Raw genomic sequence first — 13638 nt, forward strand, 5'->3', positions numbered from 1 at the left:
ATGTTAGCAACTTTCCTTCCCTTGCTGCAAGACACCAAGAATACAGTGGACGTGGTGGTTAGAAATAGCATGATGGCCATGCACATCAGACACCATGCCTGCATTTCTCACAGGAAACAAGGACCAAAATAGAATTGCTTCCTTTGATGAGAAAAACTTCTTTGGGGAAAGGGAGAGTACAAATACTATAAGCTGCTAAATATGTCCCTTCCTGCCATCGGTCAGAGCCTAGATGAGGGGGCTGAGAGTTTCTGTGCATTACTAATAGTTTGTTTTGCCAAGAAAGGGTTTATGGTTATCTCAGGGAAGCAGTAAAGATTAGTGGCCTAGTCTCAGTTATAATTATATATAGTCTGGTGTTTTGCATTTTTATTGAATATTTTATTAGTATTAATTATGAGTGAACATCGAAAATGGTTTACAGTCTCCAGTTTTTCTAGGTCGGTATTGAACCATAACTGGACGTTGGGCGTAATCCTTGATAGATTAGCTTCTCTAGACCCTTTTATTTTTACTCCTGTGTTAGAAGATAGGTAGGATCTCAGCATTCTCTCCGCCTCCCCAGAAACCTCAGCATCTTTTTAGTAGCAATGTAGGCCACGTAAATTTTAAAATTCAAGATAGACCCAGGATTTTCTGCCCATGTCTTTGTGTTTGATTCTCAGCAGATTCTGATTTTGAAAAATTACCGTTTTGTTTTTTTTTTTTTATGGTCAAGGAAAAGTTCTAAACTCTGTGTCTATAAAGAATCTAATTATTATTGTATGTTGTGGTTTTGTCTTTTTGATACAGAGGATGCACCTTCTCTAACAAATTAATTCATTTAGATGAGCTGCTCTGCTTTGGGGTAGAAAATCATTATTCTCAGTCCTTATCAATTACCTCCATTGTCCTTGACATCAGAGGTCTTCAAAAAGTTTCTTGCTGTGATGGTTCTTAACAACAGTAATATATTTATTTAGTTATTTAGCATCTGCTGTCATCCAAGTACCACCCTAGACCTCGTGTGCCATAAAGAAGAGCAAGAAATGTGCCCATGCAGTTTGCTACATTGCATCGGGGAAAAAAAGGTGAAATATGGGCTGTAGATAGAACTACATAGCCTGTAGGTTCAGCACTAGTCTTATAGTACAGAAAGCCAATTACAAGATCCTCTTCTGGTTTATGATTAATGTCTTTATAAAAACCTTCTATGTCATTCTCAATATACACATTTGACAAAAATGTACTGTATAATTTCCTTCCAAAGATTAGACTTTACTGAAGTCTTTCTTCTTTTATTAAATGAATAGCTTTTTTTGACGTATAATGACATATAATAAACTGTGAATATTTATAGTGTACAGTTTGATAATTTTTATATTTATATATACTTATGAAACTATCATCACAGTCAGGATAATGAATACATCTGTGACCACCACCCCAGAGTATCCTCAGATCTCTTGGTAATCCCTCTCTCTCTTGACCCTTGTCACCCTCCTCTGCTACCCTCAGACTCTGCTTCAAGTTACTTGATTTCTCTTGTATTTTCTAGAACTTTATATAAATGGGATCACACAGTATATACTCTTTTTGATCTAACTTCTTTTATTCAGCATACTTATTTTGAGATCTTTCATGTTGTTATGTATATCAATACTTCATTCCTTCTTATCGCTAAGAAGCAGTGGAAAGTGCTTTTCTCTCTAAAACTTACGTGCCCAAACATGTTGACCCCAATACTTCTATTTCTGAAATCTTTTTAAAAGAGCACTTTGCTTTTCTCATCTTTAATTCTTATGAAATAGTTATTTATCTCAGTCAAGCCATATCTTTAGTTTCATTTGTTATTTGTTGTTGTTAGATTGTAGTAAAATGAACATTAATCTTAGTTTTAACTTTTGATAGTGCTTGTTTCCTAATTCTCAACTATTTACCACGTATTCAGCCTTTGTATTACACACCAGTGTCTTAAAGCACCTGAAAGTACATGGCAGATCTTTAGGAGTACTCTACTCAGCGGCTTTCAGAGGTGGAGATCCTATCACCATCAGGAAATGACTTTCCATATGACCTATTTATATGTAAGGAAGCCTTTGGGGTGACCTAGCAACAAAATGGTCCTTATCCTGTTATTCAGTAGTTTGCTGGCTGTTTTCATAGTCAGTATACACTTCTCTGTCTGATACATCAACAGTCTCGGAAACTGCCGCTCTTTAAATTGGGCCAGCTCACTTGGGTGTACCCAGCTAGAGTCAATACCAAAAAGCAAGCCACAGACAATGTATGTTCCAAGCAATGATCATCACCTATTTAAAGTCAACCCCCCTAGCTTGCTCTCATGTTGCTTGTTCTCATGTTAATTGCTCTTCTGGTACTAAATCCACAGCTCAGCTGTGGTCCCTGCTTCCTGATCTTTTGGTTGAAGGATATAAATTAGACTTCCTCTTTTGGCTTACTTGTTGGATTTTGGCTTTGTTTATTCCCTGATTTAGTATCCCTCATTATCTTGAGTAAGAAACTGCATCTGCAGATTTAATTTTGTGCAGTGAAAGCACAAAAAAGCAGCTCTGTCTCTCCCACCTTCTTTTGTCCCAGCTAGGAAAGAGGAGGAGCAGGGATGAATCCAACATCTGTTGTTGGGCCACGAAGCAGGAGTTTTCTGGATTGTAGCAAACCACTTGGCAGGAGTGGAAAATGGAATAACCTTCCCTTTTAGCTTTTAGATGACAGGATTCTCTGTGTCCAGGTTCTCTTGTGTGACTGTCTAATTGCTGGCGGTCCTCAGTGATCATGTTATCCTCAGGCCTTCCGGGCACTGCTCATGCTGCTGTTCTTTCCTGTTTTCCCAGAACAACTCCTTTGGACAGATCATTCCCATGCCCTGCTTGAATATCTGTAAATAAGGATTTTTTTTTTCCCACCTGGAGAAATGAAATGATATCTGGTAGCTTTCATGAATTCCTCTAGACCTTTCTCATATGACCATTTCCAAAAACTGCTTTTCCCTGGTTTACAAATCAGGGAGTGGCCTCTAAATGTACAGATCACATGGTCAGAGAGTCCGTGGACCTACCTGTTTTATTGGGAGGACATGGTCTTATCTGAAATCTTCAGAGTACTTATCTGATTCTCTCCACACATTTCCTACCTCCTGATATTCTAGCCGCCTAAGCACTTAACTATTGGTTTCTATTATAACAGTTAATGGCAATGAGTATTCCATTTCTGGAGAAATGCCAGTTATGTACCTATATTTTTGTTTTTGTGAAGATCTTGGCAGGTGTTTGAGTTTCATATCTTCTTTCACATAACAAGGATGATACTACCCTCTAAAGTTGTATTTCCACTGGGGTTTAGAGTACAGTTCATAAGAACTGACAGTATCACCCCATGATTAGATCATGATAAGGGGTGTCTAGTCCCTTCTCCAAAATATATTAAGTCATTTCATAAACCAAGGCAAGTCTTATCTTCTTCCTCTGTGTCCCCTAGAATATTTACATCGTCAGATTCCCTAGCAGAGATTTATAAAAGATCACTTTAAAAAAATCACAATATTTCCTAAAAAATGACAAAAGAGTGAATGATCTAAAAGTTGAATTTTCTCTACTTTTTGAAGACTATTCTTATTGTCAATTGCAAATTTTAAATTTAATCCAGCCCCTGTGCTGCTTAAATTTTCTGTGTTGTAAAAAGCCTTCTCATCCTGGATCATACTTCTTGGTCTTTCTACGATTTACGTAGAGTGGGCTCCTTGCAAGACAGGAGATTTTGAGGGGATTTTGAATAAAGAAAAGGAAGCTGTGTAATGAATGTGAATTGGAGGGGATTTTGTTCTGAGGGACTTTGGAGAAATTTTGCTGGATATGTAACAGCATATCCCAAACGGTGGTTTGTGCAAGGCATGGAGACCATCAGTGGAAATAATCCAACATATTTTAACAGTAGGTGATTCTTTTTTTGTGTTAATAATAGGTTCTTAGGATGTCCTGATTTTTTTCAAAGCTTGTTCTTTGGATAATAGCTTTGACTATATTAACAGCAACATGATGGGGTTATCACTGCCTAGGCTTTAGCTCCCATGACCTAATTTCTAATATGAATGATTATGTTTGTTTGTTTTATTTTTCCCCCCCTTAGATCCATTTTTCCTGTCCACCCCTCCTTCAGAATCATCGCCTTGGCAGAACCCCCTGTCTTTGGAAGCACCACACAGCAATGGCTGGGACCAGAATTCTTAACCATGTTCTTTTTCCATTATATGAAACCACTTGCCAAAAGTGAAGAAGTTCAAGTGATTAAGGAAATGGTAAGAGTGAGGCTAGCTTTAGCCTGTGGCCTTCAACTGTTCCTTTTTTAAGGCACTCTGACACCTGCTGGAGCAGAGTTGGACATTCCTGGCTTTTTCTTCCCATTTACTCCCACATTTCCTGATATAACGGTCCTCATACTTCAGCATTTTTTCAGAAACATATGGAGGGTCTGATAAAATACAGATTGTTGAGTGTCTAGGTCTGGGGTGGTACACGAGAACTTGGCATTTCTTAGGTGATGCCGATGCTGCTGATCTGGGGAACATACTTTGAGAACCATGGATGTAAGCTAGCTCTTCACTTTCCTCATATGGAGGCAGATTTGGATTCCTTTTCCTCTTCTAATCAGCCAAAGATGATCATTTTAAGTTCCTATACAGGGAGGCCAAATATATCTTAGTTCCTTAGATTTTAGAATATATAAAGTAATGCTGTTCCCCTCGATACTGTAATATATCCTGTACTTACCTGACCAGTTACCTGGTGGCTTGCAGTATACATAATGCATTATTTCAATGTCTGTCTTAACCAAGTATTGTGCTTAACCCTTGTGGAACTCCAGAACTTCACTGTTCAGTGTAGCTCTAGCCACATTACAGATATTTTAAAAGTTCAGTTTCTCAGTCATGTTTCAAGTGGTCAATAACTATATGGGGCTTCTGGTTACCATGTCAGACAGCATAGGTAAAGAACATTTCCATCATCATAGAAAGTCCTCCTGGGCAGTGTTGTTCTGAGCTGTCAGCACAGAGCCTGATGTGGGGCTCGAACTCACAAACTGTGAGATCATGACCTAAGCCGAAGTCGGATGCTTAACCTACTGAGCGACTTAACCCAGGTGCCCCCAAACAGCTTGCTTTTAAATGCCAAATCTGCTATTTATTAGCTCCCAGATCTTGGGTAAATTACTCAACCAAAGTTGGGGATATATCACAGGACTGATTAAAAGAATAAATGAAATAAAGTATATACTGAAAAGAACTTAGAATTTTCAAGTTCCAGTCACTTAAAAATCATCAAAGGAATCCTGAGCAGTTTACTTCTGAAATGGTTGCATCATACCAGTCATTGTTCTAACATCTCTGTGATATTTTTATTTATTTCAAATGTTTATTTATTTTGCGAGAGAGAGAGAGAAAATGAGAGAATCTGCAGTGTTAGTGCGGAGACTGATGTGGTGATCTCACAGTATATGACCTGAGCTGAAATCAAGAGTCAGATGCTAAATTGTTACAGTTCAGGCAACAAGTGTGTGTTATTTGGGCCATTGTTCTTCACAGTTCACTGATAAACTGATTATACCCCTTAGGTGTGTGGTTTAAAAGCCCTTGAAAAAATGAACAGCTTGAACATCCAGTCTTTGTACAAGGATACCTTATGTCACTTTGTAGATACAAGATGATGATTAAATGAGGGAGTTTGGTTTCAGTACGAAAAAATGCTGAAATTAGAATTAAAAAAATCATGCTGAAGCTAACAAACAGGGAGATCATTATGAAAAGTTTTTTTATGGGCACACTTTATGCCAGTTTTTAATTGAGCAATTCCTTTCATCTTTTATCCTCGTGATGGAAGTGTAAATGAAGGGCGGCTTCGCCTCAGTTACCTGATCCTTAAAGAGAAAGTAGAGGTATAAGTGTTTCCTGAGAAAATGAATAAGCAAATTTATCTAGGAGTTAAACATGTTACCTATCATCAGAGACTTTCTAAAAATGTAATTCTAATATCGTTTGCTAACTAGCCATAATTTCTGGTTGATTGATCAGATATCCCAACTTATTCTTTCTTTCTTTTCTCAATTCTCTCATAAAATAGGTCCCAAATATACCTCAGGAAGCTTTGGACAGATTGTTATCACTTGCACACAAACTCAGAGAGACACAGGATCCCACGGTAAGTCTGGGCTTTTTCCCATAGGATTTTTCGTTGTTGACATGCTGCTGCTTTATGTTCTCAGAGTTTAATGCTTAAAAATCTATTTTTCGAGCTGGTATTTTTATCTCTTATGCTGTGCTTTGCCCTGTGCATATATTTCACTCTCTTGGTGGTTTGAACATTTACTCCAGCCACTCGTGGCTGGTATCATACAAAAACCAGTAGCTCTAGAGGAGTGCTTGATGTTCTTAGGGGTTTCACTTCTGCTACCCTGGTCTCCTGTGCTGAGTGGTCTCACCTAGTCCTTTGGCTTCAAGTATGACCTCTTATGTTAACGCCAACATATTTCTCTTCAGCTTCTAGCTCTTCTTTTCTCATTGATTCTCTGTTTCTAACTGTATTTCCATCTTGGGATGGTATAGGGGCAGAAAACTTTCCCTTTCCTTCCTTCCTTCCTTCCTTCCTTCCTTCCTTCCTTCCTTCCTTCCAGGTTCTTTGGTCAGCCTAATGATTAAATGGACATGAGACAGATTAACAGGAGAAAACCCAATTTGATGTCATATGTACGGGAGCCCTATAAAAATATTAGACTTAAAGAAATGACCAGGGGGGGTTCCGGAAGATGGCGGCGTAGGAGGACGCGGGGCTCACAGCGCGTCCTGCCGATCACTTAGATTCCACCTACACCTGCCTAAAGAACACAGAAAACCGCCAGAGGATTAGCAGAAGGGAGTCTCTGGAGTCAAGTGCAGACCAGAGGCCCACGGAAGAGGGTAGGAAGGGCGGCGAGGCGGTGCGCGCTCCACGGACTGGCGGGAGGGAGCCGGGGCGGAGGGGCGGCTCGCCGGCCAAGCAGAGCCCCCGAGTCTGGCTGGCAAAAGCGGAGGGGCCGGACGGACTGTGTTCCGACAGCAAGCGCGACTTAGCGTCTGGGAGGTCATAAGTTAACAGCTCTGCTCGGAAAGCGGGAAGGCTGGAGGACAAAGGGAGGGAGAGCTGCTGAGCCCCCGACGGCAGAGCTCAGCTTGGCGGGGAACAAAGGCGCCAGCGCCATCTCCCCCGCCCATCCCCCAGCCAAAATCCCAAAGGGAACCAGTTCCTGCCAGGGAACTTGCTCGCTCCGCGCAAACACCCAACTCTGTGCTTCTGCGGAGCCAAACCTCCGGCAGCGGATCTGACTCCCTCCCGCTGCCACAGGGCTCCTCCTGAAGTGGATCACCTAAGGAGAAGCGAGCTAAGCCTGCCCCTCCAGCCCCCGTGCACCTTGCCCACCCACCCCAGCTAATACGCCAGATCCCCAGCAACACAAGCCTGGCAGTGTGCAAGTAGCCCAGACGGGACACGCCACCCCACAGTGAATCCCACCCCTAGGAGAGGGGAAGAGAAGGCACACACCAGTCTGACTGTGGCCCCAGCAGTGGGCTGGGGGCAGACATCGGGTCGGACTGCGGCCCCGCCCACTAACTCCAGTTATACACCACAGCACAGGGGAAGTGCACTGCAGGTCCTCACCACGCCAGGGACTCTCCAAAATGACCAAACGGAAGAATTCCCCTCAGAAGAATCTCCAGGAAATAACAACAGCTAATGAACTGATCAAAAAGGATTTAAATAATATAACAGAAAGTGAATTTAGAATAATAGTCATAAAATTAATCGCTGGGCTTGAAAACAGTATACAGGACAGCAGAGAATCTCTTGCCACAAAGATCGAGGGACTAAGGAACAGTCACGAGGAGTTGAAAAACGCTTTAAACGAATTGCAAAACAAAATGGAATCCACGATGGCTCGGCTTGAAGAGGCAGAGGAGAGAATAGGTGAACTAGAAGATAAAGTTATGGAGAAAGAGGAAGCTGAAAGAAAGAGAGATAAAAAAATCCAGGAGTATGAGGGGAAAATTAGAGAACTAAGTGATACACTAAAAAAAAATAATATACGCATAATTGGTATCCCAGAGGAGGAAGAGAGAGGGAAGGGTGCTGAAGGGGTACTTGAACAAATTATAGCTGAGAACTTCCCTGAACTGGGGAAGGAAAAAGGCATTGAAATCCAAGAGGCACAGAGAACTCCCTTCAGACGTAACTTGAATCGATCTTCTGCACGACATATCATAGTGAAACTGGCAAAATACAAGGACAAAGAGAAAATTCTGAAAGCAGCAAGGGATAAACGTGCCCTCACATATAAAGGGAGACCTATAAGACTCGTGACTGATCTCTCCTTTGAAACTTGGCAGGCCAGAAAGGCTTGGCACGATATCTACAGTGTGCTAAACAGGAAAAATATGCAGCCGAGAATCCTTTATCCAGCAAGTCTGTCATTTAGAATAGAAGGAGAGATAAAGGTCTTCCCAAACAAACAAAAACTGAAGGAATTTGTCACCACGAAAACAGCCCTACAAGAGATCCTAAGGGGGATCCTGTGAGACAAAGTACCAGAGACATCACTACAAGCATAAAACATACAGACATCACAATGACTCTAAACCCGTATCTTTCTATAATAACACTGAATGTAAATGGATTAAATGCGCCAACTAAAAGACAGAGGGTATCAGAATGGATAAAAAAACAAGACCCATCTATTTGCTGTCTACAAGAGACTCATTTTAGACCTGAGGACACCTTTAGATGGAGAGTGAGGGGATGGAGAACTATTTATCATGCTCCTGGAAGCCAAAAGAAAGCTGGAGTAGCCATACTTATATCAGACAAACTAGACTTTAAATTAAAGGCTGTAACAAGAGATGAAGAAGGGCATTATATAATAATCACAGGGTCTATCCACCAGGAAGAGCTAACTATTATAAATGTCTATGCGCCAAATACCCGAGCCCCCAGATATATAAAACAATTACTCATAAACATAAGCAACCTTATTGATAAGAATGTGGTCATTGCAGGGGACTTTAACACCCCACTTACAGAAATGGATAGATCATCTAGACACACAGTCAATAAAGAAACAAGGGCCCTGAATGATACATTGGATCAGATGGACTTGACAGATATATTTAGAACTCTGCATCCCAAAGCAACAGAATATACTTTCTTCTCGAGTGCACATGGAACATTCTCCAAGATAGATCATATACTGGGTCACAAAACAGCCCTTCATAAGTTTACAAGAATTGAAATTATACCATGCATACTTTCAGACCACAATGCTATGAAGCTTGAAATCAACCACAGGAAAAAGTCTGGAAAACCTCCAAAAGCATGGAGGTTAAAGAACACCCTACTAACGAATGAGTGGGTCAACCAGGCAATTAGAGAAGAAATTAAAACATATATGGAAACAAACGAAAATGAAAATACAACAATCCAAACGCTTTGGGATGCAGCGAAGGCAGTCCTGAGAGGAATATACATTGCAATCCAGGCCTATCTCAAGAAACAAGAAAAATCCCAAATACAAAATCTAACAGCACACCTAAAGGAAATAGAAGCAGAACAGCAAAGGCAGCCTAAACCCAGCAGAAGAAGAGAAATAATAAAGATCAGAGCAGAAATAAACAATATAGAATCTAAAAAAACTGTAGAGCAGATCAACGAAACCAAGAGTTGGTTTTTTGAAAAAATAAACAAAATTGACAAACCTCTAGCCAGGCTTCTCAAAAAGAAAAGGGAGATGACCCAAATAGATAAAATCATGAATGAAAATGGAATGATTACAACCAATCCCTCAGAGATACAAACAATTATCAGGGAATACTATGAAAAATTATATGCCAGCAAATTGGACAACCTGGAAGAAATGGACAAATTTCTAAACACCCACACTCTTCCAAAACTCAATCAGGAGGAAATAGAAAGCTTGAACAGACCCATAACCAGCGAAGAAATTGAATCGGTTATCAAAAATCTCCCAACAAATAAGAGTCCAGGACCAGATGGCTTCCCAGGGGAGTTCTACCAGACATTTAAAGCAGAGATAATACCTATCCTTCTCAAGCTATTCCAAGAAATAGAAAGGGAAGGAAAACTCCCAGACTCATTCTATGAAGCCAGTATTACTTTGATTCCTAAACCAGACAGAGACCCAGTAAAAAAAGAGAACTACAGGCCAATATCCCTGATGAATATGGATGCAAAAATTCTTAATAAGATACTATACAGCATATAAAAAGATATAATAAGATACTATACAGCATATAAAAAGATATAATAAGATACTATACAGCATATAAAAAGAATTATTCACCATGATCAAGTGGGATTCATTCCTGGGATGCAGGGCTGGTTCAACATTCGCAAATCGATCAACGTGATACATCACATTAACAAAAAAAAAGAGAAGAACCATATGATCCTGTCAATCGATGCAGAAAAGGCCTTTGACAAAATCCAGCACCCTTTCTTAATAAAAACCCTTGAGAAAGTCGGGATAGAAGGAACATACTTAAAGATCATAAAGGCCATTTATGAAAAGCCCACAGCTAACATCATCCTCAACGGGGAAAAACTGAGAGCTTTTTCCCTGAGATCAGGAACACGACAGGGATGCCCACTGTCACCGCTGCTATTTAATATAGTGCTGGAAGTTCTAGCATCAGCAATCAGACAACAAAAGGAAATCAAAGGCATCAAAATTGGCAAAGATGAAGTCAAGCTTTCGCTTTTTGCAGATGACATGATATTATACATGGAAAATCCGATAGACTCCACCAAAAGTCTGCTAGAACTGATACATGAATTCAGCAAAGTTGCAGGATACAAAATCAATGTGCAGAAATCAGTTGCATTCTTATACACTAACAATGAAGCAACAGAAAGACAAATGAAGAAACTGATCCCATTCACAATTGCACCAAGAAGCATAAAATACCTAGGAATAAATCTAACCAAAGATGTAAAAGATCTGTATGCTGAAAACTATAGAAAGCTTATGCAGGTAATTGAAGAAGATATAAAGAAATGGAAAGACATTCCCTGCTCATGGATTGGAAGAATAAATATTGTCAAAATGTCAATACTACCCAAAGCTATCTACACATTCAATGCAATCCCAATCAAAATTGCACCAGCATTCTTCTCGAAACTAGAACAAGCAATCCTAAAATTCATATGGAAACACAAAAGGCCCCGAATAGCCAAAGTAATTTTGAAGAAGAAGACCAAAGCAGGAGGCATCACAATCCCAGACTTTAGCCTCTACTACAAAGCTGTCATCATCAAGACAGCATGGTATTGGCATAAAAACAGACACATAGACCAATGGAATAGAATAGAAACCCCAGAACTAGACCCACAAACGTATGGCCAACTCATCTTTGACAAAGCAGGAAAGAACATCCAATGGAAAAAAGACAGTCTCTTTAACAAATGGTGCTGGGAGAACTGGACAGCAACATGCAGAAGGTTGAAACTAGACCACTTTCTCACACCATTCACAAAAATAAACTCAAAATGGATAAAGGACCTGAATGTGAGACAGGAAACCATCAAAACCTTAGAGGAGAAAGCAGGAAAAGACCTCTCTGACCTCAGCCGTAGCAATCTCTTACTCGGCACATCCCCAAAGGCAAGGGAATTAAAAGCAAAAGTGAATTACTGGGACCTTATGAAGATAAAAAGCTTCTGCACAGCAAAGGAAACAACCAACAAAACTAAAAGGCAACCAACGGAATGGGAAAAGATATTTGCAAATGACACATCGGACAAAGGGCTAGTATCCAAAATCTATAAAGAGCTCATCAAACTCCACACCCGAAAAACAAATAACCCAGTGAAGAAATGGGCAGAAAACATGAATAGACACTTCTCTAAAGAAGACATCCGGATGGCCAACAGGCACATGAAAAGATGTTCAACGTCGCTCCTTATCAGGGAAATACAAATCAAAACCACACTCAGATACCACCTCACGCCAGTCAGAGTGGCCAAAATGAAGAAATCAGGAGACTATAGATGCTGGAGAGGATGTGGAGAAACAGGAACCCTCTTGCACTGTTGGTGGGAATGCAAATTGGTGCAGCCGCTCTGGAAAGCAGTGTGGAGGTTCCTCAGAAAATTAAAAATAGACCTACCCTATGACCCAGCAATAGCACTGCTAGGAATTTATCCAAGGGATACAGGAGTACTGATGCATAGGGGCACCTGTACCCCAATGTTTATAGCGGCACTCTCAACAATAGCCAAATTATGGAAAGAGCCTAAATGTCCATCAACTGATGAATGGATAAAGAAACTGTGGTTTATATACACAATGGAATACTACGTGGCAATGAGAAAAAATGAAATATGGCCTTTTGTAGCAACATGGATGGAACTGGAGAGTGTGATGCTAAGTGAAATAAGCCATACAGAGAAAGACAGATACCATATGGTTTCACTCTTATGTGGATCCTGAGAAACATAACAGAAACCCATGGGGGAGGGGAAGGAAAAAAAAAAAAAAAAGAGGTTAGAGTGGGAGAGAGCCAAAGCATAAGAGACTGTTAAAAACTGAGAACAAACTGAGGGTTGATGGGGGGTGGGAGGGAGGGCAGGGTGGGAGGGAGGGCAGGGTGGGTGATGGGTATTGAGGAGGGCACCTTTTGGGATGAGCACTGGGTGTTGTATGGAAACCAATTTGACAGTAAATTTCATATATTAAAAAATAAAAAAAAATAATAAAAAAAAAAAAAAAAAAAAAAAAAAAAGAAATGACCAAAGCAGGCAGCTTTTATACCTTTCGGACAAACAATAAATTTGTGAAGAATTGACAAGACAAAAAGTTGGAGCTTGGGAAGGTAAATTAGTGACAAAGTAACAAAGTTTGTTTATATTGCCATCTTAGCCCTTTGTTCCCTATTTCTGGCATTAAGGATGCGCTCTACCCTCCTGGGACAGACAGGGTGCCTTTCAGGTGGGAGATTTATTTCCTGCTTTTGGGGGACAGAGGAGGGTCAGAGTGTCCTTCTCACACTGACTGTTTCTTAAGTGACTTTAATTCAAAATAATAAACATGTCAAAATGGCATACTTTGGGGTGGCATACTGTGTTCCCCCACCCTTTTTAAAATTTCTTGCCCAACGTTTATTTCAGCATTCACAGCTGAAAACATTTTTGCACTGTTACAAAAACTCCCCCCTGTCAAAAGTCCAATACACTCGGTATAATTCATGCGCTATCAGGGGTGAAATGAAAAGGTGATTCGTTTTTAATCTGAAGTCTTCAAGCAATAGTTAATATTTTAAATAGACCAAAGCAAGTTGTATATTTTCCCACAGAGGAATAAAAGGACTAATGAAAATGTTATTGGCTTTGGGCTGGAATTTTAATACCTAAGCCTGGTTATATTATGCCAATCAGAAACACGATTGGTGACTATACATGCATTTGAATAGCAAAAAATAGAGAACCAATTCTTTAATAAATGCAGCTTGGTAAGCAAAACCTTTTAAAACACAGGGTACAGGGGGCACCTGGGTGGCTCAGCTGGTTAAGCATCCCACTCTTGATCTCAGCTCAGGTCTTGATC

General features: G+C 40.2%; 1 protein-coding gene across 2 annotated transcripts in view; it reads left to right on the forward strand.

Moving 5' to 3' along the window:
* The window catches only part of VWA8 (von Willebrand factor A domain containing 8), a 370895-nt gene that overhangs the window by 130335 nt on the left and 226922 nt on the right, over nt 1-13638 (forward strand). For both annotated transcript variants that reach the window (XM_042927004.1, XM_042927013.1), the window contains exons 15-16: nt 4126-4294; nt 6114-6191. In XM_042927004.1, the coding sequence (XP_042782938.1) occupies nt 4126-4294; nt 6114-6191 (247 nt within the window). The remainder of the gene's footprint in view (nt 1-4125; nt 4295-6113; nt 6192-13638) is intronic.

The sequence above is a fragment of the Panthera leo genome, chromosome A1 (assembly GCF_018350215.1).
Source record: "Panthera leo isolate Ple1 chromosome A1, P.leo_Ple1_pat1.1, whole genome shotgun sequence".
Lineage (NCBI taxonomy): Eukaryota > Metazoa > Chordata > Mammalia > Carnivora > Felidae > Panthera > Panthera leo.